The sequence below is a fragment of the Anas acuta genome, chromosome 4, assembly GCF_963932015.1.
Source record: "Anas acuta chromosome 4, bAnaAcu1.1, whole genome shotgun sequence".
NCBI lineage: Eukaryota > Metazoa > Chordata > Aves > Anseriformes > Anatidae > Anas > Anas acuta.
This window is the reverse complement of record NC_088982.1, coordinates 31,334,050-31,359,064: the sequence shown is the minus strand read 5'-3', so window position 1 is coordinate 31,359,064 and position 25,015 is coordinate 31,334,050. Positions and strand designations below refer to the sequence as shown.

General features: G+C 47.1%; 1 protein-coding gene across 6 annotated transcripts in view; it reads left to right on the top strand.

Moving 5' to 3' along the window:
• Window positions 1-24,799, top strand: part of AFF1 (ALF transcription elongation factor 1) — a 73,660-nt gene extending 48,861 nt beyond the window's left edge. For 3 of the 6 annotated variants that reach the window (XM_068680508.1, XM_068680511.1, XM_068680509.1), the window contains exons 6-21: window positions 66-102; window positions 486-537; window positions 6,317-6,371; window positions 6,503-6,540; window positions 7,902-8,064; window positions 10,316-11,233; window positions 12,755-12,852; window positions 14,384-14,633; window positions 15,673-15,764; window positions 16,753-16,816; window positions 17,652-17,788; window positions 18,440-18,511; window positions 19,103-19,196; window positions 19,293-19,336; window positions 20,187-20,416; window positions 22,003-24,799. In XM_068680508.1, coding sequence (XP_068536609.1) covers window positions 66-102; window positions 486-537; window positions 6,317-6,371; window positions 6,503-6,540; window positions 7,902-8,064; window positions 10,316-11,233; window positions 12,755-12,852; window positions 14,384-14,633; window positions 15,673-15,764; window positions 16,753-16,816; window positions 17,652-17,788; window positions 18,440-18,511; window positions 19,103-19,196; window positions 19,293-19,336; window positions 20,187-20,416; window positions 22,003-22,124 — 2,466 coding nt within the window. In that variant the 3' untranslated portion in view covers window positions 22,125-24,799. The remainder of the gene's footprint in view (window positions 1-65; window positions 103-485; window positions 538-6,316; window positions 6,372-6,502; window positions 6,541-7,901; window positions 8,065-10,315; window positions 11,234-12,754; window positions 12,853-14,383; window positions 14,634-15,672; window positions 15,765-16,752; window positions 16,817-17,651; window positions 17,789-18,439; window positions 18,512-19,102; window positions 19,197-19,292; window positions 19,337-20,186; window positions 20,417-22,002) is intronic. The other 3 variants (XM_068680510.1, XM_068680513.1, XM_068680512.1) reach the window with 3 other exon arrangements.
• Window positions 24,800-25,015: the final 216 nt, after the last annotated feature.

Genomic DNA, 25,015 nt, shown 5'->3' with positions numbered 1-25,015 from the left:
TGCAGCTATTGAGAGAGGGCCAGTGTATTTTATTCTCAACTTTTCACTTTGTCCTTTCTTTGCAGGAATCACAGCACGTTGGATCTGTAGCACAGAATCAGAGTAAGTAGAAATCCGAAGAACACGCAGCAATGTCTGTATGAGCTCAGAGATAACTTTGTGTGTTGTGTGTGCGAGATTGATGAGAAATATCAAATGTTTACATTGATTAAGGAGCACAATTTCCTGGGCTTGGTTGAATACTGAAGAATTTAGATAATGCCTCAGAGATTGTGTACGTTCCTTACTTGGAAAGTAAAGCAGCAGTTCAGCAGAGAACAAACAGTGTTTTGTTAGGAAATCCCATTTAGGATGATGAATAATCTCACTGGCAAAGGATTACATCCTGGAAGAGTGACTTTCTATTTGTGACACCCAGAGACCATAGGGTAAAATACAGTTCATGTGAGGCAAGTAAAAAGAACTGATTTGTTTTTGATTTGCAGAACAGTATGACGCACCTTCAAAAACGTTGCCTAGTTCTCAACCAAGAACATCGTAAGTAACCAGACTCAGTTCCCATGCTCTACTGTGCAGTTACTTAAAAGAATCTGTAATGAATTAAAATATGCCTTACTTGATGTTTCTGAAGATTAAAGTTTATTAGTTCAGTTTTTCTCTGAGAATTTCAATGGAGGGAACTTACAGCCACAGCAATATTGCTGGTTCACGTTTATGATTACTGTGTTAAAAAAAGCAAAACACCACAAACACAAAACCACACAACTTAATATACCAAGTGGAGGGGGTTTTGCTCTGTTAATCTGTGGCTACTTAATACCTTGTCACACAGTGTGTGCATTAATCATGCATTAAACTGACATAAATTACAAACAAACTGAATCTGATCAATTTAGCATACCATTTTGAATTTGTGAAGGTTAGTAAAGCTATGCTTACAAAATTTGTGAAAACTTGCACATCTTATAGAAATCATGGGGTATATTTTTTTTCAGTTGTCCAAGGGAAAGTTCCTGAGAAGTATTGTTCTTTTTTTTCTAATTTTATTTAAACCCTCCACCCCTCCAAAAACACTACCTTCATGTGAAGTTTCTAAAAACTTCAGCTTACATTATCTAATCAAGTTAGCAAGGTGCAAAGTGGGGTCCTGGATTTCTTTTAATATTGTTTACATATTTCTTCTTTTGTCTCTTTGTGTCTCTTCTTTCCCCTATTATTTTATGGTTTCTCTGAGAAGGCTTCTCAGAACTGGAGTCCCAGATCTTTGTGCGTAATCTTGGCAACAGTTTTACAGAGGCAGGGAGGAATTGCCAGCTAATACTTGTATTGCTTCAATATCAAGTTGTAAGTTTGTGGGAAAGATCCATAATGACAATAAAAAAAAAAAACTTGGCAGAGTCCTGGTAGGTTCAAGTGGTTGTCTATTAATTAGGTTAATCACAGGAGTTTCTTGCAAGTAGTTTTGCGTGGGCTGACTTTGAGTCTTTCAGGATTAACCTGGCCAGATGGCAGCATTGATGGGTTCTGAGCCCTGAATAATAGAAACCTTTCCACATCCAGGAGGCTAAGTGGTCTGTGTGCGAGTCAATCACCCCGGCATTAAATGCTTGTCAGCTCAGTGATAAAGAGCTCGTTTTGCTTCACACTGTATCCATCCTTCCAGGGAGGCTGCAAACTTCAGACTACAAAGCTTACACTTCTTTTTTTTTTTTTTTTTAACTTATAATGAATAATTCAATTAAAATAAAGAAAACCTGGGAAGGGCACAAGCAAGAGCTCTCCTCCTCAGCTGCGTTGCAGGATTTTGTGTTCAGGCTTTTCATTCAAGTCTTCCTGACCTGACCAGTCTCCAAAGGGCAGCCAGAATCTTCCTGCTGCTGGTTTCTGCTAACATCTCACTGAGCCTCTGCGTTTAGGGATTTCATTTGAACTAAGACAAACACAAGCCCTCTGGGGCCAGCTGGGCGGAAGGCACAAGGCAGCTCAAGCCCCGTCCCTGGGAGTTGGTTGCCTTCACAGGCTGGTCCTCCTTGGGGATAAAGGGAACCTCATCTAATGATGTCCATCAGTGAATGTCTTTCCCTTCGTGGTGATTTTTATTAGCATCTTGGAGCCAGCTCTCATTTACCATGGCCATAGGACAGAGGCAGTTGAAGGCAGAGGAACAGAGCGGCTTAGGTTGACATCCTAAACGGACTGAACCGAGGTTTGCCCAAGGACTTGCCCTGCGTTTTCCCCTTGAAGCGATGCATTCCTTCTTTTTGTCTCCTTTTTGTTCTCCTTTGCCAAACAGGGCTTTCTTTGCTCTTCAGAAGCCACGTGACCCTCGGAAAACTCAGCTGCCGATAGTAGCTCGTGTTACCAAGTGTGGCTGGCTGAACACAAACAGCATTTGTGCTGTGCTGCTTAATTAGAGGTTGAAATCCCTGGGCATCTGTGTACCCAAATTAAGCATCCAGCATCCCCGGGCAGGCACAGGTTCCCAGATGGCTTTCCTTCTTGGATGCAGCCCCCAGGTCAGTTCCTGGCCATGCTGGAATGGGAGCAACCCTCCTGCTCATGGGGGAGATGCCAGCCTCTGCCTCTGCGATGCATCCTCCACACGGCCAGCAGAGAGGGGCCCGCCCGTGCCTTCAGCGGAGCTGCTGGGCAAGCTGCGCTGATTTTAGCGCTGCTCATCTCACAAAAAGAGCTCTTTATAAATAGATTCACAGGGATATTGACAGTGTGTGCATAAGCTGTGGGTCCTGCAAATGAAAACTCAGCATCTTTTAAGCGCTGAGCTAATTAAAGATGATTATGGCAGATTTATTTTCTTTAAGTAGGCTATTTAGCAATTTGTTGAAAACTTGTTTTGGGGAAACTGGCTTTGTCTAGCCATGCAGAAGTGTGACTCATGAAGTTTTCATGTTCCTCCTTGATACTAAATTGAATTTAAGTGGGAGCAATGTTCTTCCGTGATCCTAAATTGAAGTTAAGTGGTTGCAATGTTCTCACACTGCGTTTCACTTACCAGCAGCTCAGGTGAAAACGGCAGTCCTTTTGGGTAGAAACAGTTAAATCAGATTTAAAGGACAATCTACGTAGCACTGCCTAGCGTATCCTTTAGCCTCTAAAGGAAATGCCTCTGTAGGCCAGAGTGCTTAAGGTAAAACAAAACAAAACCCCGGAAAAACTTCGGGGACGTTTTCACATCCCTGGAAGTGTGTTTAAATTGCAGGGCAGAGCAGCTTTGGCTCCAGCTGAAGCCAATGTGTGCACATTGCTGCGGGCTGCATGGTGTTTGCCTTCAGTAGGAGATGGAGGGGGGGTTGTTTGCCACAGCAGTGTCTCGTAGCGCTTCCCTCCAGTGTTTACTCTAAAAGCAGAGGCTCCAGGTGGTGTCCACAGGGAAGGTGTGTGAGGAAATGAGGTGGTGGAGGCTGGGAGATGGAAGAGGACAGCCACGAGGGAATGGCGAAGTCAAAATGCCTGAACAAAGAAAGCACATAGGTGACAGCAGGCAGAGCCCTTATGGCACCAAGAGCTTTTTCTGCATTGGTGCGAGGTAACGTGGGGTTTTGGGGCTGGTAACGCCTCGGGAGGCAGGGCTGTGCAGGAGGGGTGCGCCCTGCCGTGGGCACGGGAGGCCTCTAGGCCTTCTGGGTGCCGTCCTGCTCCAGGTACAAGAGCGTGGGTCCCAACCTCAGTCTTTAGCAAACTCTGACTCAGATGCGTGTCACGTAGAAACGTACCCTTCCGAAGGCAGGTTTTTTTCTGTGAGCTGTGCACTAGCAGCCCCGTGAACGTGTTTCAACAAAAGGCCTCGTAACTGGAAAAACAATGTCAGCAGCAACAAAATACACTGCTGGTGCTGCAGGGGGAGTAGTCAGAGTTCGTGGAGAGGGAAGGCAGGAGAACTCAATTTGTCTCTTATTACTTGGACACCCTGACCTTTAACTCATCTTCGCATTCTGCCCTGAGTTTTGAGGGATTTATGACTTGAAAGTAAAATGCCTGAAGAAGAGATGCTGTCTCATCAGAGTCAGCAGTCAGCATCCAGAGCTGCCAACCCTGGTGTCTTGGGAAGGAAACTGTACCAAAGTACGCATCTTGCCAAAATGAGAATGTACCCTAGGATAGCAAATTTTGACTAGCTTCAAAGATGTAAATAAACAGATAAGGATTAGATTAAAAGACTTTTTACAGGGAGGAAAACATTCCCGTTTCCTCGTCTTCCAAACCAAGAGCCTGACAGTGTAACAAACAGCAAGCACGTGGGAAAGGGAAACGGCCCCTCACCCAAATCCCATACCGGAAAAAAGAAAAAGGAAGGAAAAAAAAAATCAAACCTGGCAACATCCCTAGTAAGAGATTAATTTGGGTGGCTGAAGTTTTCCAGCTTGATAGTGCAAGCAGATGGGATGATAGCAATGTAGGAAGACAGCAGTTCAGACATGCAGCGTGTAATTCAGTAAGAGAGCCTGCCACTGTATTGGAGTGTTGTTTTGCAAAGGGATTGGAGGTTTCGGGTTTTCTCATTTGTGGATATTCAGCTTCAGGCAACGTGTCCTGATTTTCTAGTGAGGATGTAGAGCACTGCATGGAGAGAAGTTAATTCTGGAGGGCAGTACGCTCGGTTTGCAGTCGCACAAGTGTTAGAATCTCAACTTGCTTGTAAATCAAAATAAAGATGTTTGGTTTTAGGCATTTGAAATTGTCTTTTCAAGGGACTTCATTCAGCAGTAGTGTTTTAATGTTCTTTTTCTTGGAGGCATCCACAGTAAAATATATATTATTAGGAAACGACAGGCGTAGAAGCAGCAAAGGTGTTGGAAGAGATGTACCCTCAAGTACGCAGTGTTGAGATGGCGAAGCCTCACCAATGATCTCCTTCCCCATAGCTCACTTCTTGTCACCCAGAGCCAGCGTGAGGAGGCACCTGTGTCAAGGACCTGTCTTCCTTGCTAAAATTAGCAGGCAGGCCACGGGTGTGTTCGCATGTTCGGGCTATCCTGCCGAACCCATGCGCTGTCATTGCTGGTATGTGGCCATAGGGGCGTGTGGAGTTTCCCGGAGGGCTCCCTGCTGGTTTCGACATCTCGCTTGCTCCAGCTGGGGTTGAGGTGCCCTAGAAAGCAAGTGGTTGACCTTCAGTGTGAGCAGACAGGCTTTCAAGTAGCAGGAAATCACTGACTGTGCTTCCCGTGGTTTTATGTATGGGGCTGGGTTCCCTCCTCAAATGGTGGAAGCAGAGGGTTTGTTCCTGGTACAAAAAGGAAACATAAAACAGGCAACAACAGAAACAAACCTTGAGAATAATTGCTGGAGTCTGTTCTCTCTTCGTTCGGAATGTGCAATTTCCATTAGGGCTAATAGAAGTGACGTGGCTTTCTGTTTGAAGGAACGATACAGCCTTTCCTTTGAATTACGGAGCTTTAATCTGGTGCTTGGAAAGGCTGAAAGGTACTGAGAGAATGCCTCAGTTATTGTCTGACCCTAATCCTCGGTTACTGACTGCTGAAATAGATTTTATCTGTTGACTGACAGCTCAATTGCTCTGAAATTTTTGTTTGGACTTGAGATTCATTGCTTGTGGTTTGTGGAGAACTTGGGGTGTCTGCCCACAAATCCCTCTCCTCCAGCCTTTTGAGGACCCCAGTTTCACAGAGGACAGTGAAATTGGAAGCAGCAGGTACCACCTGCAGACTTGGGACTGAATGGTGCATCTGGAAACACTCGCAGGCAGCCCACTGCTCTAGCAATGCTGGAACAGGCCTTGTGCCTCACCACCCAGAAACTGCTTCGGGTGTGTTAATCCCCAGCGTTAGGGCTCTCGCTGTGCAGAGCAGGAATAGGAGCTTGGCTTGACCTTGGCCTCTGCTTAGGTACGTGTGTGTGATGGGAGATCCGAGCAGCAAAAAGAGGAGCTGTGTGTCAGGAGAAGTATTTGCAGCCCACAAAGAGCAGGACGTGTGACCGTGCGCATCTTGTGGTGCTTTCTGCCCCTTGGGGAGCCAAAAGCTTGTCCGTCTCTTGCTGTAGCAGGGCTGGACTTGTTCCAGCAGTTGTCTGCAAATGGCAGCCAATGGTACTGCCCCTGTGTTGCAGAGTACCCTGAGGTCAGGTGGAAGGCAGAGTGAAAGGCCCAGGCTGTGTGTTTCCATGTTCTTCGTTCAGGTAACGAGAGGATTTAGCAGCTTGAGCATGCCGAATGTTAAAAAGCCTTGGGGAGGTCCGCTTGTTTTGGAAAAGTGCAAACCAAGTCTTTTTTCAGTGTCTGCTGCTTGAAAACGTGTCTGCCCTAGCTGATGTGTATCTTCTGGTTGTCTTTCAGAATGCTCCAGGACGACCTGCAGCTCAGTGATAGTGAAGACAGTGGTGACGACCAAGTCAGTTTTAGATGTTTTATACCCTACGCCCACAGACATCCCGTTAAATCATCGCGACGTGTTGCGTTGCTCTGAGCTCCTTAAGCTAACCTTTCCTCCCCCTCTCCTCTTTGTTTTTGTGAACAAAACAGGTTGTTGAAAAGCCACCTTCTTCACTTGCTCCTCCAAGGTACAGGTTTGTTCCCAAACTGCTAGGTAGACAGATAAGGAGGAAAAAAAGAATTGTTATTTTACATGAGGGTAGGTGGGAAAGGGTCCCTCATTTCTGTCATAGATGCAAGCTTTGGTTTCTAGCTGCCTGAAGCCAAATTGGCTTTAGTTGTGTGAGGTTTTACAGAAAGCTTCAATTAGAAATCAGTCCAGGCACGCTAGATTTTGCCTTCGAACCAGAATTGTATTTCCCCATCTGTTCCCTTCTGTTCTCCTCTTCCACACCATCACATTATTTGGAGAGCACACTGGAGATGATGGGATTTTCAGTTACAACAGTGATGGCTAAGGTATGAGTGCAGCTGCAGTTCAGAAGGAAGCCAGAAACAGCCAAATAGGTGTAGAAGAAATTTACCGATGGTGCTTCAGCCCCTCCTGATAGGGCAACTTAGAAGCAGGATTCAAGGTTGACTGAAAAGCCACGCACCCGGATTAGAAGCAGAAAGGTGGAGAAACCCCAACAAGAGAGCACCGATGTACTTTTCTGGCTTGATGTGTGTGCTCTTCAAGCACTGGTGACAGTCTGCAAAGTCAGGCTTGCACAAGGGCATTTCAGTTTCTTGGCATGACCGACTGTCTCTGCAGGCTCTTGAAACAGTATGTTCTCGCAGTATCGGTCTGCATCAGCAAGGAGCTTGCCTCCACATCATACAAATGTATTTGTGCTGACATGGGAAAGAGTTTTCAGAGTTAGAAGTCAGTGTTTTGACTTCTTTAGTTTGTTCCAGAACAAAAAGTTATGCCTCAGCTCCATCCACTCCCATTGTCAGCAGGGCTGGGGCAAAGCACTTGTGAGCAGGGCTGGGTTTTGCAAAAAATGCTGCTGTTTGGGGCTGTTCATGAAACAGCTGCAGCACCTCAGGCAAGTAACATGGGTGAAGAAGTAAGAACTTGCTTTCCCCCTTCTTGTGAAGGGGGAAAATAAAAACAGAAGCCATCCTGGCATGCAGGTTTCCGTCTTGTTAGTCTTTATTAGGCATCTTTTCTGCTGAGTGTTGGGACTGTCAGAATAGCATTTGTCACTTTTTTTAAAAGCCTTCTGTTGGCTAAATGCAGCTTTGTACTCTTGCAGTGACATCCTGCTTGTATAGTTATGGCTGGGTTGGAATTGAAGGTTTTATTATTTCCAGAGTTTTGTTTTTTTTTTTTATTCCGGTGTTTTATCTTGGAGTATGGCAGTGTATTCTTTTGGCCTTGCCCCCTTTCCTTCCAGTGCCAAAACAGGGGGTTTAAGTTTTATTTCTGGATGCTTCCATATCAATGTAGTAAGTAACCTTGACGCGTGCTGCTTTCTAATTTTATCTCCTGGTGGCCTTGCAGTGCCCTGCAGTCCCAGCCCGAGAGCGTGGCATCAGCACATTCCAGCAGCCCAGAGTCAGGGAGCACCAGTGACTCAGACAGCTCTTCAGACTCGGAGACGGAGAGCAGCTCGAGTGACAGTGAAGCCAACGACCCTGACCCTCCGAGAGTGTCAGCTCCTGAGGTGAATGCACATGAACTGTAGGGGCTGCTTAATGCAGGCTCTCTGCTGGCTCAACGCAGTCAGACAGGGCACCTGAAACGCCCTCATCCTTCAGGTGGCCTGTTGACATCTTTGCTGCATCATCAAGCTTCGCTTGCCCTTTGCTTCTTTGCAGGAGTTTGTCAATGAAATAACCCTTAGTAACAGCATAAATTAGACTTTGAAGTGCCTCACCTTGGAGTGTTCCCCCCTGCCTTTTGGCATTGTTGGCTAGCGCTCTGGGAGGAACTGGTGCCTTTACTGATGAGGCACAAACAAGGCACAGGTGGGAACTGCAGCTTGTCCTCAGTTCTCACCTCTCCCCGTGCAGCTCTTCAGGGTGCTGAGGCTGTCGGCTGCTTCGGGGTGAGCCCAGTACCCTGACATGCTCCGGGAAGCTGCCAGCGCCCCTCTGCAGCTCCTGCGTGTGAGTGACAGACTTGGCTTCTCCCAGCTGAAGTGATCGGGCCCGCAGGAAGGGCTGGAATGTGCTTAGACTTGCTGCTGTTGAGTTTGGCTCACATAGTGCTGCACTGGCGTTTCTGAGGCTTTTATTGGGAAAAGCAGGCAAACAGAGCTTAGTGCCTCAGAGTTGCATAATAATTGAGACCATGCAGCTTTTTAAAAATCTGCTGCAAATGTACTCGTGTCCTGTGGTTTAAAACAGATCCTCCAGCTCACAAAACATTCTTGGGCCAGCGGGAAGTGCAGGGTTATAGCTGATGGACCACAGCTTATATAAACCAGTCCACTGACAGCTCTGAGATAATTCTCACAAAGCCCAGAAACCTTGTCATTTATTCCTCTTGACCTCCCTAGCCTTGGCTTTCTTTTCTTTTACCTTAGAAGCACATTAACAGGGAGAATTTTGGGCACAGGAGACATTGCAGAAGCTTTGAAAAGACCTGTCTTCTGATCTCACAGCTAACACGCTTCGCTCCGCAGCACTTCACTCACAGACTTTGCCTTGTGCTATGTGAGAAACAGATATTTTACTTACCTTCTTATACCAAATCATGCCTGCTTTATACTGAAAATATGCTGTGTTACAGTGTTGTTTTCTCTCTAGTGAAGTCCTAGTTATTGTGGATTGACCATTTTTCCCCCTTTTTATTCAGTAAACTGTATATTTTACACAAGGAGCCAAGTGGTGCACATGCTCTGTGTTTTTTATATCCAGCTCCTCACATAAAAGCAAAGACTTTAGGACCCATGTGCAGTATTTGCTTATTGTTATTTAATCTTTTAATATTTTCTCTTACTATCATTTGTGATTGAGAAGTTTAAAATGTGATAAAACCAAGTCTGTTTTATAAACCAGCTTTCTAGATGGAGTCACCCAGACACAGCTGAGGACACGTCTTCATGTCAACATGTTGTACGGCGCAAAGGAGGGTAGAGTCTGGGTGGAGAAGAAAAGGCCAGCAGAAGGGATTAATTAGTCCTGGAAAGCCTTTCATGTGCTAGGGCTTCTCTTTTCTGAGAAGTGCTGTGGCTGTTCTCAGAAGAGAGTTGTGGCTGGGGAGGATTGGTGAGGGCACAAGCGTAGCTGTGCTCTGACGGTGCCCAGATCGCAAGTGACACGTTTGAGCGATGCTGAGAATTAAGCAGTATTTTCAGAGTGGGCCCTAGAGAATTGTGCCCCTCATTTGCAGCTTCAGATGTCTGTTTTTACAGCTAGCTGGTTAAGTTTTCTCCTGATACATCAGACTTCTGTTTTGATTAGGCAGGGCTTCTATTAACTATAAGTGTCTGACTGATTGCAGAGGCCCTCAGTACTCAGTCGTAGCTCATGGCTCGGTTGACCCAGGGGGACGCGAGTGTTGGATTGTGTAGGCAGAGGGCTTGGAAGAAACTGGGACAGCTCTTGGTCCACCTCGTGCAACTAACTTGGTAAAAGTTGTGAGGATGGCACCTGCTTTGTTTTCACAGTGGGTACTTGCCTGACTGTGCAAGGATGTTGGGTAGTGGCACAGAGCAAACCGAGCAGGGGTTTTCATGCCTATCTCTTACTGCACGACAGGTAGGGCTAGCAGGGATCCAGGAAAGCTGTACCACGTGGTTGGTCCTGTGCTCGTGAATTAATTGTTGATGTGTATGTACCAGAGCATCCCCGCTTTGTCATGGTCTTTCATCTTTAACAGTAAGGGGAAATTTTACAGGGTTCTGACATGTGTTAGGATTGAGATACAGGCATCAGTCTTGCATCCTTCCTTTCTCTGTTTGTCTACAGCCCGACCCACCAACTTCAAACAAGTGGCAGCTTGACAACTGGCTCACCAAGGTGAACCCACCAGCAGTGCCAGCAGAGAGCCCCAGAGAAACTGCCCATACGGATGGACATGAGGAGGACAAGGAGCCAGGACAGCAGATCGACAGCGACTCCTCCCACGAGCACGCGGAGCCGAGGGAGCCTCATCACAAGAGCTCTGCCCGAGCAGCCAGGGCTTCTCAGGATGCTCACCTTCCGACCAAACGCAACTGCCAGAAGTCTCCCGCATGCGCTGAGGAGCCCTCGCAGAGGCAGACTGTTGGTATCAAAAGGCCCAGCAAGCCTCCAGTGCACGAGGGGCCCAAGGGGGGCCTGAAGGTGGAGAGCGAACCTGGTCCTTACGAGGTTAGAGACCAGTCTTCCAGAGACAAGCCAAAAGTAAAAACGAAAGGGAGGCCAAAATCCAGCGACCGAAAAGAACTGAAACCCAGTCTGCAAGAGCCCCCCGAGGGCAGAAAGCACAAGAGCTCCCATCAGGCCAGCGCCAAAGCCCTGCTGGACCCCAAGCCCCCGAGGGACGTTGTGCTGGGCAGTGCCCAGGAGCACCTCGCTCTCAGCCCAATCCCTCAGGGCCAGGGCACGACCCCCACCAGGACTAGCGGCCACAGGCCTGCTGCTGTGCTCAGAGAGGACTTCCACAAGGAGAAGCTTCCCTTGTCTGTCAGGGAGAAGAAGTTGCTGTCGCCAGTGAGGGATGTGCACGTCCCTCGCAGCCTCATGGTTAAAATCGATCTCCCGCTGCTGTCGAGAGTTCCCCAGCTCCCCGGGAAGGGCGGTCACCAGAAGAGAGCGGAGGCAAAGGAGTTCCCTGGTGCAAGGGGGCAGGATGTGGAGAGGAAAACCACGGACACTCCTGACAAGTCCTTCAAAAAGAGGAAGGTGAGAGGTGGAGGTGAAGGTGGGTTTGTGCAAGGACCGCGGTGGTGTGTAGGGAGTGTGGAGCTGTGTGAAAATCCCGTGCTTGGAGTTTCTTTTTGCTTCATAGGATCAGATTGGGCTCATTGTCCTTCTCATTCCACGGTGTTTCCAAACTTTTGAAGGGAAAATGTGTCAAAAACTATTCACAGATGTTTCTTATTGGTCAAAAATCCACTGCCGAGCAAATGAAAAGCCCTGCATGCTGTCTAACAAATGCTTTGGTATTTTCAAAGAATTCTTGCTGTTATATCTTGCTTGCAGCCTCAGTCCGAGTAGCGTGGCCTTTTCCTGTCTAGAGTTGTGGGTTTCTGGGAAACAATTGTGATGGCTGGCTTACGCAGAGAGGGAACAAATTCTGCGGCTGTGAACTATGATTTCCAGGGGTGATGCCAGCAGCTCCATGCCTTTTGCTTTTCCCTAAATGCAGACTTTGAACTAAACCATTGATAATAACAACCACCACTAACCCCTCCTGTGCATCTCAGTGCTTGGATGAATACATCAAAAAAGCCTCTGATTTCTCCTGGAGCTGCTGTGGCACTGGTAGAGATGCTGATGCTCACAAGAGGCGCGTCTCCAGTAAGGGGCTTTCCAGGGATCCCTTTGCAGAGTCCTGCAGCAGGAATAGTTAACCCATGCGCCTGCTGGAGCCATGCTCTGGAGGCTCTGAAGTGGACTTTGTGCCATGCGTTACCCATGGAGCTCCATCGCACTGAGGCTAACCTGCATGTGCCCCAGGAGGCAGATGCGAAGTCCTGGGATGCTTTGGGCTAGCACCAGGCACTCCATGGGTAATGCTGGCTGAAGAGTGAGCTCCTTTTGTTTTGCATTTCCTTGTCTTATAATGAATTACTCTGAAGGTTTTCTGTTCAAGTGAGACGATAATTTGGTATTGCATGCTTTGTATCATAAGATTTGTGGAGTGTGCTTAAAAAGTGTCATTTATTATCCCTCTGCCTCAGTGGTTCCTGCTGGTCAGAGTATAGGCAGCAAATTTAATTGACACTTCAAAATTTCATGCTATACTTGATTCCTGCTCATAAAACATCTTGACTACATCCCTGTGCAGTCTAGGTCTCCAATGAATGCTTTTTTTCCCATCCCTTAGAGAAAACAAACAAATAAACAAACAAAAAAAAACCTGTCACAAAACACTAGGAGAAGAAAACCAACGCCCAGAACAGATCATAAAATGCTTCAGCTATAGAAGTACATTTGTTTCAGACTGTTGGCAAGGAGAGGTTTAGGCAGTTCATCCCCTCCACTACAAAATAATTATTCTAACCAGCTGAAGTAGATAAAATGTCACGTTAGGATACTTGTCATTGAGCCTGAAATCAACTGTGCTCTGGTTTTCCACTTTGTCAGTTCCAATCTCTTTTCTTTTTTTAACATGAAGCCATCAAATGTAGCTGTGTTGGTCTGTACTGTACATGAACTTCCTAAATCTGAGTGATTTTTTTTTTGTTTTGTTTTTGTTAGAGGGAAATGGAGAAGGAGATTGATAGGAAGAAAATGAAATCAGACAAAGAAACAAAATCATTGCAGTCTTCAACTAACAAAGACTCCACTAAACAGAAGTGAGTATACAGCAATGGGATAGCAAAAAATGAGCCTTTCTTTTAAAACTTAAAGCAAGGAACTGTACCTTTTATTCTTCTTATGAGTTTGTTTAACATAATGTACTTTCTGAAACTTTATCTGCTGCAAATTTGTCTGTACGTCCTGACACCAGCCATGTGGCTGTAAGAGTGTTATTTATTTGCCTCGTTATTTGTTGCAGATGTGCAATTATACTTAGTGTCATTGATCTTCCTGTCCTTTTATAATGCAGAGCGTTCGTGTTCTTGTTACTCAAGCACAAGGTGACGTTGTAGTGCCTGTTTTCCATTCTTGTATTATGCTGCTGTAAAACCATTGAATGTGGTGGCATTTGTCCTGATTTCTAGCAGCTGGAAGGGTTTTGAATCCAGGGTTTGTACCTCCCCTTTTCTCAGATCAAACAAGCACCTCTTCTAGCCATGTGGTGCCCTTCAGAGCAGGAAGAATTGGATCCTTTTTTGTGGGGAGAGAGCTCCGGGGTCAGGTCAGGGATGCAGGTTAACTTGGCTGGAGGTTGGGAAGGAGGTTGGGGCTGCTGCTCTGCTCCCTGTAAAAGGCCCTCTCTGGAAGATTGCACTGCACCAGGTGGCACAGTGAAGAAGGGAGAGCTGAGCAAGCTGCTCAACTTCACACTTTCCACTGCATTTTGTCTTGTTTCTTCCTCTGCTGACTTTGCAGCCGGAGAGTTGGCATTCACTGTTCTAGACACTTTGTGCTTTCTTGGAAACTGAGGAGCTGAAGGAAAACAAAGTAAAAAGGGGTAGTTGAAAAATGAGGTTTAGTGCTATTGCGTGCTGCCTATAACTGCTGGAGTTCCCTGGTAATCCTAACCCCAGATGATCAGAAATTTGCCACGGAATTAAGTATGATCAGCTCTGCCATTTAAAAGCACAGCACTTTAAGGGTCTGTCCCTCATATCCTCCCAACCCGTATGTGTTGTCTAGTTTAGCTGGCAAGTCCCAAAGGAACAACTCAGTTTAATTCTGTTGAAGCACGCACAGGATCAAGTGTCAGGGCGAGTATCCCTGCCTGTAAAAGATATCTTCTACCGTAACGGGGAGAGAGAGGCAGCGCTGTGCTTCACTTGCCATGTTGGGTGATGTGTCCCAGGGATTTTACTCGCTGTAATTACCTCTCCCCCTTTTTCAGTGATAAGGCGCTGTGTTGGAGGGGTGTCGTTTTTGCAACATTCTGACATTCTGGTTGCAAGTCTTTCCTCCAAGGATAAGCCCTGGGGCTGATTCCTGCTTCAAAAGCAACTTGCTTGTGCGTTGTTGACAGCTGAACATGTGGGGATCTAATGCACTGTGAAGTCCCTGAGGTTTCATTTTGCTTTTGCAGGATTCTTTGTTAACAAGTCAGTTCACATTTCCAGAGAAATTTGAACAGAATTGGTACACAATGTATTTAACTTTTCTGATTTTTTTTTTCTGTTAAAAAAAAAAAAATCCCTATATTATATAGACATTGTATTCATGCCAATTGCAAAATTCATTTCCCTTCTCTAGAGCACCAAAAGCATCATTTGAGACCCAGAAGAAAGATCTCCTGCTACCCCCACCACTGCCACCCATGTCTCCCGCACATTCTGCACCAAAGTCAGTGAAGATGGCCCAGAAGAGACCCAGGAGTGAGAACGGCCAGCTGCCTGCCACAGAAAACAACACTGCCAGGGACTCAAGCAGCCACAAGGATCCTTTGTCTGCCAAGCACAAGAAGGTGGAGAGAAAGCGCTCTGAACAGGTGAAGGGCAACAAAGTAGGTATCCGTTACTGCTGGCGTATCCTGCGACCCATGGGTGCTGTGTGATTCTCTTTAGAAACTTTCCATTAGGATATTAAATGAAAAGAAGGGTAAGCCAGCCACTAGAGAAAGCTCTTTCAAGCATATTTGCCTCTTCAGTGGCTATCTGTGACCCTATCTTGCTAGCCCTAATGCCTGTGCTGTAGTATCTCTGGTTGCTTTCCATCTTCTATTTTATTTTAATCTTACCTGTGAAACACGATGAGAAGCCATCACCATGTAAAAGTGAAAGGCAAGAGAATCGTGTTTATGCCAGGAACTGGTTCTGACTGTAGGCAACTGCGAGTGTGATACATTAGGTGTGAAAACAAGTGTGTTTACAAAAGGAAAAAAAAAGTTCATTCTTGAAAATAAGCACCCTGTGGTTTTAACTGTAACTTTCACTACAAGCTTTCGTAGTTTGCTTACAAAATCGTTGTTAATGATTCTTGCAGCTGAATCTTTGCACTATTGGGTTATAAAATTCAATTATATTGCCATTTACAAGTGCCTGGATGTGTGTGGTCTGGGACTTCGATGTGTGTGCACATTAATGGAGACTGACTGTGCTGTATTAGCTGGCTTCTAACTGCTTTCTTTTTCCTGATGTTGTAGATAGCAATGCAGAGTCAGCAACTGCTGTGTGGTTAAATTAGGAGTAAATGTGAATAGGTAGTACTAGTTCCTGCCTTTTCTAGTGACCGTGAAAAATGTGCTCCTAGTGTCCTTGCTGCTCCCTTAGATGTTGTGCAAGGAAACGTGCTACCTAATTTCTGCATGCTCAAGGAAAATCTGAATGGTATTAACCCTCACCAGCAGTCTAGCGAGAAGCCAAGTTTTCATTTCCAGTATTGGAGTGGGGACTGGGAAGAAAGAAGAAAGGGGGGAGCCTGGAGAAGTATACTATGTCTCAGACAAATAAACGTTTTTCTCTTTAAATTTAGGAAAGCCATGCTTTGGAACAGTTTTAGATGGATGTCTCTAACCAGCTTTATCTTGCTCTCTGTTTTTTCAGGGATCTGCAGGGGATGTCACGAATCCTTTCCCAGTGCCTTCTTTGCCAAATGGTACCTCCAAGCCAAGGAGACCTCAAGTCAAGATCGAAAAGTAAGTGTTTGTTTTGTGCTCCTCATCTGTTCTTTCTGAAGACACTGGGCTTCTGCTCCATATCGAGCACTGCTTTTGTGAGAGAGAGAGAAAGGTACAGGATCTGCCCTGTCCTCACCTCTGGGACTTCTCCACCCACCACACAGCCAAGCTCTCCGATTGTTTTGAGGGAGCTGGTATAGACACAGGTACTTCTCAACTCAGAGACAATCACCCTCTGCAAGGCCGTGTCTCTTGTGCCTGCCTGCAAGGGATGGGTGCTGGTTTGTCTGGCTCCTGACAGGTGGCAGACTTGTCTGCGATAAGGTACTGTGCAGGAGACTGATGTCTCTGAGAAAATGTGATTCCTTTCTGGCTCCTTATGTTAGTGCTCAGGTGGCTCCATGCCACTCGTGCAGTGAACAGATTATTTCTGCACTCAGAATCGTGCCTGGTCCTGCTTTATCATCAGTCAGGAGACTGGGACCTGCAGCAGCCTTGGTGACCCCATCCCTTGTAAGCAGCTACTTGGAACGCAAGTTCTTGTGCTCTGAGATGAGTGCATCATGTTGCAAGGTGTGCTGTATGCTTCAGACAAAATATGGGGGTGTTGTGATGGAGAAATGACAGGCAGTCTCATGCCTACTATTTTTACCTGGAAGTGAAGAAGTAAGCTTGTACTCACAAAAGACTAACTTCCTATTTTTTTAACGTCCAAATGTAACTTTTAAATGTTACCTGGTTTTCTATCATATCCTTAAATAGTCTTAAAAAAAAAAAAACAAAAAAAAAAAACCTTCTTTTCATACCGTTTTGTTTGCGCATTCCGCAGCTGTGTGTTTACAAACAGGCAGATAACATTGATTTAGTGATTATCAGAACTCTAACATGCGTTCAGTAACAGTACCAGCCTGTACTGGAGTCACAGCATCCTCTAGATAAGGTTAAATCAATACTTACACTACCTTTTTTTCTTCTGTCTGTTTTCCTCTGTCTGCCCCCAATTCAGACAGCATTCGATGGAATATCACATAGAAGAGGCCAAGAGGCTGAAGCACAAAGCTGATGCAATGGTAAGCCTGGGCCCTGTGCTAGAAACATCCAGCGGCTCTTGCGTGGGGATCTGATAGCTGCAGGCACGTGATCAGGCTGTGCTGGCTCATGGCACTTCCACCTAACGGAGTATGGACTTAGTCATGTGTGGAGAGGCTGCTTTCATTTGCCTAATTTTCAGGCACTTCCCTGTGCGTAAACACACTCAGAGATTATGCCCGGAGAATAGGAATCGAAATGGGCTTGGAGGTTAGCAGGCCTCCTTGCTTTGCAGAGCTCTCACTCTTGTCTTGGGAATATGGCCCAGAGAGTTGGTTTTACAGCAGTTCTCTCTGAAATATCAGGACACTGATGATAATTGTGTTGCTGGTGAACAAGACTTGAAAGTGGCTGGCTGTCTCAGATGCGTGCAGTTTAACAGCGTGCATGATTAAACTATGTTGTTTTTTTTGCTAGATATGGCTCAGTCAGGTAATGTACATTTGCCACTTGCTGTTTCCCTGTGAAAATAAAGTGGGGAAAGTAATAGAGTGGGAAAACCCCACTTGCCTCGAACGAGGCCTGCCCCCAGTGCCAGCCAAGAGTATCTAAAGAATGCAAAGAAAATAAATTAGCAGAGAAAACCACTGGGGGCAGAGCATAAGGTGGAGACCCGGGTAGCGAGAGCACACAGGGCTGATGACTAGGACTATGTTAGGGATCCTGAGGAGAACCCTTTCGTTATCACCTGGAGGTTTGACATGATATATATATATTTATTTCTTCAAATACTGCCTATTTAGGGAGAGAAGAAGAATTCAGGTAGAGAGAAATAGTATTTGCCATAGTCTGAAAATGTGATTTTTCTCCCAACAGACCGACAAGACTGGAAAGGCCTTTCAGTACCTTGATGCTGCCCTTTCCTTCATTGAATACGGGATTGCCATGGAATCAGATGCATCAGCACCAAAATCTGCTTACAGCATATTCGCCGACACGATAGATCTCATCAAGTAAGTGGTTTTGGAACCGTGACGGTTAGGCAGTATGTTTGGAGGAGAGTGGTTGGTTGTGTCATTTGTTTGCAACCAGGATGGCTCTGGATGCCCGTGAAGCTGATTGAGACAGCTGCCAGTTATTTTTTGTAGTAGGCTTCAAACTTACTTTTAAAAATGTCATTGCTCTGTGGTTTTGACAGACTGTATTTCCACGATGCTGTTGCTGTTTTGCTTTCAAAAAGGAGATTTGCCTTTTTTTTTTTTTTTAATCTTCCAAAAAGAAATAATTCTACCAAGATGTCTATCCTGGCCAGAAGCACTGGAATTAATATTTCACCCTCAGTTCAGGGGGACCTTAGTTCTGCAGTGGTCCCCTGTGGAGGCACTTTGTTGTACGTGTGCTCATGTTGCCCATTAATCAGTCTAAGAGGAGAGGAGGTCCTGTGAGTGGTTGCATCTGTCCCCGCTATGGGTGACACAAGGCATTTTCAGACAAAGTTGTCTGCTCAAAATAATGCCAAGCACTCAGTGTCAGCACCAAGGATTCGGGTCAAGTTTCCTGGTTTTTGGACCAGTGTTTAAAGTGGTGGTATGTGCTAGTTTTTCATGAACAGTGGGACTTAAGAGCCTTGATGACTGACATGATTGTTATTTTTGTTTCCTTAGATTCATAATGACATTAAAACCCTTTACGGACACCTCAGCATCTTCACATGAAAAAATCTTTGCTGTGTTATGGTGCGTAATGTTTTCTCTGTGACTTCGTAGTCTGTTTTTAGGTCTGGGACAGTGAAAGCCCTGTTGCTGTCAGGTGCAAAGGAATGAGTGAAATGTGAATCAGAGTTCTGCAAGGGAAAAAGCAATATAAAAGCCAGAGCAAACTGAAACATCTCTGAAGTGAGCCAGGATACCTAAAGGGACCACACGTGGAAGGCACAAGCTCTAAAATTTGGTCTGCTGGTAACTTGAGTGTAAGGACTTTCACCTCAGGTGGAAGAATGTGATGTGCCTGCCCACGTTTTGGCCACGTTGAACAGAGCTGAGGTGCTGCTGGACAGGGGCACGTTCAGCCCTTGGCATCCGTAAGAGGTTGGGCACCTTTGAAATGTGGCCTTTCCTCTTTTTTTTTTTTTTTTTTTTTTTTGCTGTTGTGTGATTTTTTTTCACTGAGTCTGCATTTCTGAGATGAACAGGACAGGAGAGATCCTGAGGTCTCTTGAATTTGCAGAGAGGCTGATGGGTGCCTGTCCCCATCCCACGTGGTGGATTGCTGGCGAGCCAGCAGCAGTGGGCACAGGTACTGACTCTTGGGTTTCTTTCTGTTCACAGCATGCGCTGCCAGTCCCTCCTGCACATGGCAATGTTTCATTACAAAAAGGACACTGCAATAAAGTATTCCAGGATCCTGAATGACCACTTCAAGGTAGGGCACACGTGTTGCCAAGCTGCCAGTTGAACAGCTGTAGCTGTTACTGGTGTGGGCCAACAAAACTAACAAGAGCTCTCTTCCTTGCTGCAGAGTTCTTCCAGAGTAACACAAGCACCTTCTCCATGTGTTGCAAGGTAAGATGTAGAAAAGAAACACATTTTCTGATTTATCGAACATCTTGTCATTCTTCTGTATTTGCTGCAGAGTTCTTGTATATGTAGCAGCAAAAGTAAAAGGAAAGCTGTCATATAAAAGAGTGTTTGACCCAAAGCCCAGCACACTGGGCCTGCTTTTTAGCAGCGCTAGGAGTTTTACTGTGTTTTGCAGTAATGGTGTGTGGCAAATAGATGCTCAGCTCTGCATTTGTTCCATTTAAACTCTGTGGTTGAGAGGCTTGTTTGGACTGAAATTCCAGTTATCCTTCTGCCACTGTGTGCAGTACAGCTGACCAGTATGTAAATGGTCTCCCAGGAGCAGTGGTGGAGGCTGTACAAGTAACTTATAACTGGATTGGGTGAAGCAGTGGGAAGCAATGATGGGGTGAAGCCAGCAGGCAGCTGAGCTGGCCACATTAAGCTTCTCCAGGTCTGCAAGTGAAGGACAAGCTGCCAGGAAGCTCCAGTCTCCATAAGCGGGGACAACATAAGCATGCCTGAAGTCATTGGGTAAAAACACTTGGATTACGTGGTGAAGGCTTCCACAAATAGGTGTGGATTTTGGGAGGCGGATGGGTGATGCATTTGGATGTCTGAGCCCTTGTTTCCTTTGTCCCAAGAGGAGTGCTTGGAGTGGGGAATCACTTGAAAAACCTTGGCCTTGCACCTGAGGGATAATTATGTCCTCTCTAGCTGAACACATCTCAGTTTTCAACACTCACTCCATAGCACAGGCCCAAATGACATGGGCTAGCTCCTGGTATGAGCATTGTGGTAAGACATTTATTGCTGAAGCTAACATTGATGGTGGTGTTTCTTTCTCCTGCAGAAGCACAGGCATGCCTTCTCCTCTTTCTCCAATGCCCTCTCCTGCTGGATCCGTGAGTTCTCAGCCAGGATCAAACGCTAGCAATTGTGGTGGCAACAGCATTAGCTCTTCGGTCACCATCCCTTATAATATCCCAAGCATCACCTCTTCATATGTCAACATCACTTCCTATATCCTCTATGCGTATGACATTTGGGAACAGGCTGATGCACTGGCCAGGAAGAATAAGGGTAAGTTTTTTTCCTTTTGGCTTTTCTGTCTTGCACATCGTGTTTATCTGCATGTGCCTGCTTAAATCCTAACGCTCCGCGTAGCAAACACCATACCCACAGATCAAAGCCTCAAATATGTGGAAATAGACATCTGTGGTGCATTGGCTGGTTTTAGGCAGAGGTACTTGCTGGCAACGCATTGGTGAGCGTTCCAAATTAAAAGTGCTTCTCAGTAGCCTCAGAAGTCTAACAGCCTAAGGGGTGAGAGTATCGAGCACAGAAAACCAGGCAACAGGCAAATTGCTTCACGGTAGCAGGAGAAGCCAACTTTCAAACAGGTCTGTGCCCAATGGCCTCGTGTTTCATTTTGTTTGTCAGCCTCCCAGGTATTCCTGATTTACAAATGGCAAGACTGGTTTCCTGGTGTAAGAGAGCAGGCGAGCAGCACTTCAATGGGAGCCCTTGTTGGGCACGTGACTGGCATTTGCCAGTAGCATTTCCTAAATCCTCTGCTACTTTTTTACCTTAGAGATTTATTGTTTAAAATAGTGTTTCATTGTCCCCCAAGCAACTGTGGGTAAGCAACAGCCTCAGAGCGGGCACAGTTCAGTCTGTGACCAGCCAGCCCATGTGGTGTTCGCAGTGCCATTGGTCATTGAACACCAAGGTTTGTCAGCTCCTGTGAGTGAAGGGACGAATTGCCAGACCTGTAAAAGAAAATGAGAAGGATGTGCCTGGCCTAAATTACTGGAAGGCTGTAAAAACACTCGTGCTAGTCAGGCAGTTGTTGAAAATCAAAAGGCTTTTGCAAGTCAGTGTTGAATAAAGTAACTCCAGTTGTTGGCTGTCCACTGAGCAGATGCGTGCAGTGTGTTGGGCTGTGTCCTCGAGAGGCTGATCAAAGGCTGCCACACTGAAGGCATGTGCTGGTGGGCCAGAGTGAATGAGTCACAGAAGAAAATCCACGGGAGAGCAGGCAGAGCATGCACCAAGCAAGATGAAAGTCAACCCCTGGTCTAGGCTGCTGCTTCAGTGCAGGGGAGTGACGGCTGGGGTGTTAAATACTGGCTGGGGTGTTAAATACTCCCGAGGGCGAGGATCCATGCAGAGCAGTGAATAGTTGTGTAGGCTTGGCACTTGTTTTGGTGGAGATGTTGGAAGCCTGTCTGGCTGAGGAGCTGTGAGGTCTCCGTGCTCTGAGGATGGAGGACAGCAGGGACCAGGCTGATGACAGCTGCTCGTGCTTCCAGGCAGAACTCAGAAAAACACTCAAATTTAGCTTCTTAACCCTGGGGGACATGCACGGCAGGGACTGAGCTGCGAACACCCAGACTCCTGCTCACCTGCCATGGGGTCTTCATGTCCTTCCGATGCCAGCACGCGGGGAGGCACTTCAAGTGTATGTGTGTGTGTGTGATCTTTGCATGCACCCTGCATCACGTGTTTGTTGTGCTGGTGAAAGCTCTGATCTGTGCATTAACAAGGTCTTCTGTGAGACCTGAGAACTGCTGCTGTCCCCCCTCGCTGCCCCCAGCCTGGCTGTGCCTCCTGTGTGAAACCAACCAATTGTTTTCTCTCTGTCTCTCTCTCTCCTCCTTTTCTAGAGTTTTTTGCTGAGCTCAGCGCAGCGGTGTGCCCTCTGGCACTGAACAGTAGCATGACCGAACTGGTACACTACAGTAGACAGGGTTTACAGTGGCTGAGACTGGAGACAAATACGCCTTAACTGGTGCTCAAGGTGGTTAAGTACCTTGAACTCTTTTGCACTTTGGAAGCCTCAGAAACAGTCTGGCTTGCTGAATCATGGGATACAAAGCACCTGCAAGGGAAAATAAATCAGAGTGGAAGGGATCTGGTTACACTGGAAAAAAAAAAGAACTTTGTTTTTAGGGTAACATTTTGCTGCCTTGAAAAAGAAGAGACATAGGAGGGCCCCAGCGTTGATGTCGCCTTCCTTTAAAACAACAAAGTGCAATGAATTGTCTGAATGGCTCAATGTATTGATGGTCTATAAACATTTCTATTACGAATAACCAGCAGGACAATAATCACACGTGAAGAAGTGCCGACAAGAAGGAAATCTGCCTCCAGAGGTGAGTTATTATGCAACATGCCACAGTCTGCAGCAGCAGCGTGCCCAGAAGAGATGTCAGAGAAGTGTTTTTGCAAGCACGGATGCAGCCCATCACACCATGTTGGTTCTCGGATGGCGAGTGGCGTCCTCATCAGCACCCAGCAGCATTATGTTACAGCAGAGACAGCAGAGATCTGCCTCGCCTGCTTCCCAGCCTCACCTGCGTGCACTCGCCAGCCAGCTCCTGTGCTGAGAGTCGGGTGAGGCCCTGCCGTTGGTGCTGCACCTTCACTTCTGGAGTCACCGCTGCTCCGGCCCTCTTCCTCGCCGTACGCTCGCCCACGCACCCGCCCCTAACGCCGTGCTGCTCGCCGTCTCGCGCGGTTTCAGCCACGTCAGCCGAACATGGTCGAGGTGGCGAAATCGCCAGGTGTGGCTGCAAACAGCTCAGCGTCCGGGTGCGGTGGGTGGTTTCGGTGGGTGGGGGCGCGCGGCCGTCCTGGGGCCCTGTGGGTGAGCAAGGAGGGGCTGCTTGTGCAACGCGGGGCAAATCCTGCACGTGGGCATCGGCCCACAACCCGCGCGGCTCTCGGCGAGTGTCTGAGAGCAGGGGCCGGTGCCCGAGTCGTGCATCCTTTGTGTGGGAGGTGATTGATGTGCTCTTCCTCAGCCAAAGCCCCAGGGTGGGCCCAGGGACTTGGAAATCTGTCTTCAGGGGATCACGGAAGGGAATCACGAGGTGTTTGCAAGCCTTTTTTCCTTGTCAGGAGCTGCACAGTTGAAATTGCGATTTTGCAAGTGGCAATAAGAGCGAAGGCGGTGTCTGCGGCATTTGTGCGTTCAGTAGGAAGACAGCCTTCTGCACCCAAAGATTTCCTGTTGCATGACAGCAGCATCCTGCCATCCTCATGTCTAATAGTGTGCCTTAGCCCTCTGGTCCCCTCTCGCATCCCTCGCCCTGCCGCTGACGCAGCTGCGGGAGCAGCAAAGAGGAGGACGATGTCCCCAAATCATTGTGCTTACAGGAAGGAACGCGTCTCCGGTGAAGTAGTTCCCTAATTACCAGGATGGAGGAACGGGTCTGCACGCCTGCAGCAGCACCTCCGTTGTAAAATAACCTGCTGGTGGTTTGGAGGCTCGCAGAAGCCAGCAGCAAACACATATCAGCAAAAGGTCTGCATTTCCAGAAGTAGGTCCCGTAGAGGCGGCCCCTGCTGCGGGGCTCAGCTCCAGCTGGAGCTGGCGGGAGGGCGCCGTGCCGTGCCGCAGGCACACCTCCCCGGGCGTCTTCCCGGACCTTGGAGTCGTCTGACGTTCACTTTATTCAAAGCCTTAGCGCATTTCAGGGAGAAGCTGGAAGGGAGAAGTGGTGGAAGGGAGGTCCGTGTCCCCTGCCCAATTTACCCCGGCGTGGGCCCAAGCGCGGAGGCGAGGCTGGGAGTCAGGGCTGTGATCTCAGGAAGAGAGGCAGGGGACAGCCAGGGCCAGCTCCTGGTGTGCACTTTGGGGTTGGTCGGCAGGCCGGCGGCCTTTTCTGACTTGGTCTTGGTGCAGAGGTAGTTTCGGGTCCACCAAAATGGACCCTCGGCTTCAGGGCGGCGGGGGGCTCTCGCTGCAAAGACCAGGGGCTGGGGGAAGCGGTGGGAAGCGGCTGCACGCCGGCTTTTTCTTTCTGTTACAGAGGAGACCGCTCGGATAGTTGTTACTTTTTAGAAAGCCATCGTATTTCAACCACGAGCTAGGTCAGAGGCCTGTGAGGGGTAAGGGAAGATGCCCGTAGTTTTCACCTGAGTCTGGTCAGGCCCTTTAAAAAGAAAAAAAAAATTGAAAAGAAAAAAAATTTTGAAAAAAAAAGAGAAATAGGATTTGCCATTAGAAAACAACCATGCATCCGAGGAAAAAGGAAAAACAGAGGTGATGGTTGAGTACCCGAAGGAGAGAAGGAGGGTATGGTGGCAACAAAGCATCATTTCCACACAATATTTATTTAGAAGGAATAATACATGTGTTTAAATTGTCAAATGTTCTATTTTTAAGATGCTGTTTATTTAAGAGTTGGAAAGCCCCACTTACATGGAGACAGAGATCTCTTCTGTAACCAAAAGTCAAAGTCTGACTGCAATGTCCTTGTTTTTGTGTTGTTCTTTTGTTTTGTTTTGTTTTTTTCTCCCCTCCCTCTTGGTTCCTATTGCAAACCTGTACATCTTAAACTTATTTTGGGGGTGCGCATCCCTCTTGTAAATGTTTTCTGCCCTGCGTGTGGTGGAGTGTCCGAGATGGTCGATTCATTCCGACGGGGTAATAAACAATAAATGAAGTCGCCCGTTTGTTACGAGTCCTTGCCAGAGTCCTCGTGTTCTCAGCTCCTCGTGGAGAAACCAGCCCTGTGCGGGCGGGCTGGGTGCTGCCTTCGTGCCGTGCCCGAGGGGTCTGCGTGGCCTCGAGCTTCTCCTCTGGGTGTCCTGCTCCCTGCTGGCCCCTGGAGAACGTCACCGCTCCCTGGAAGAGCAGCTTCACACCTCTGTGCACTGTGGTGGTATAAC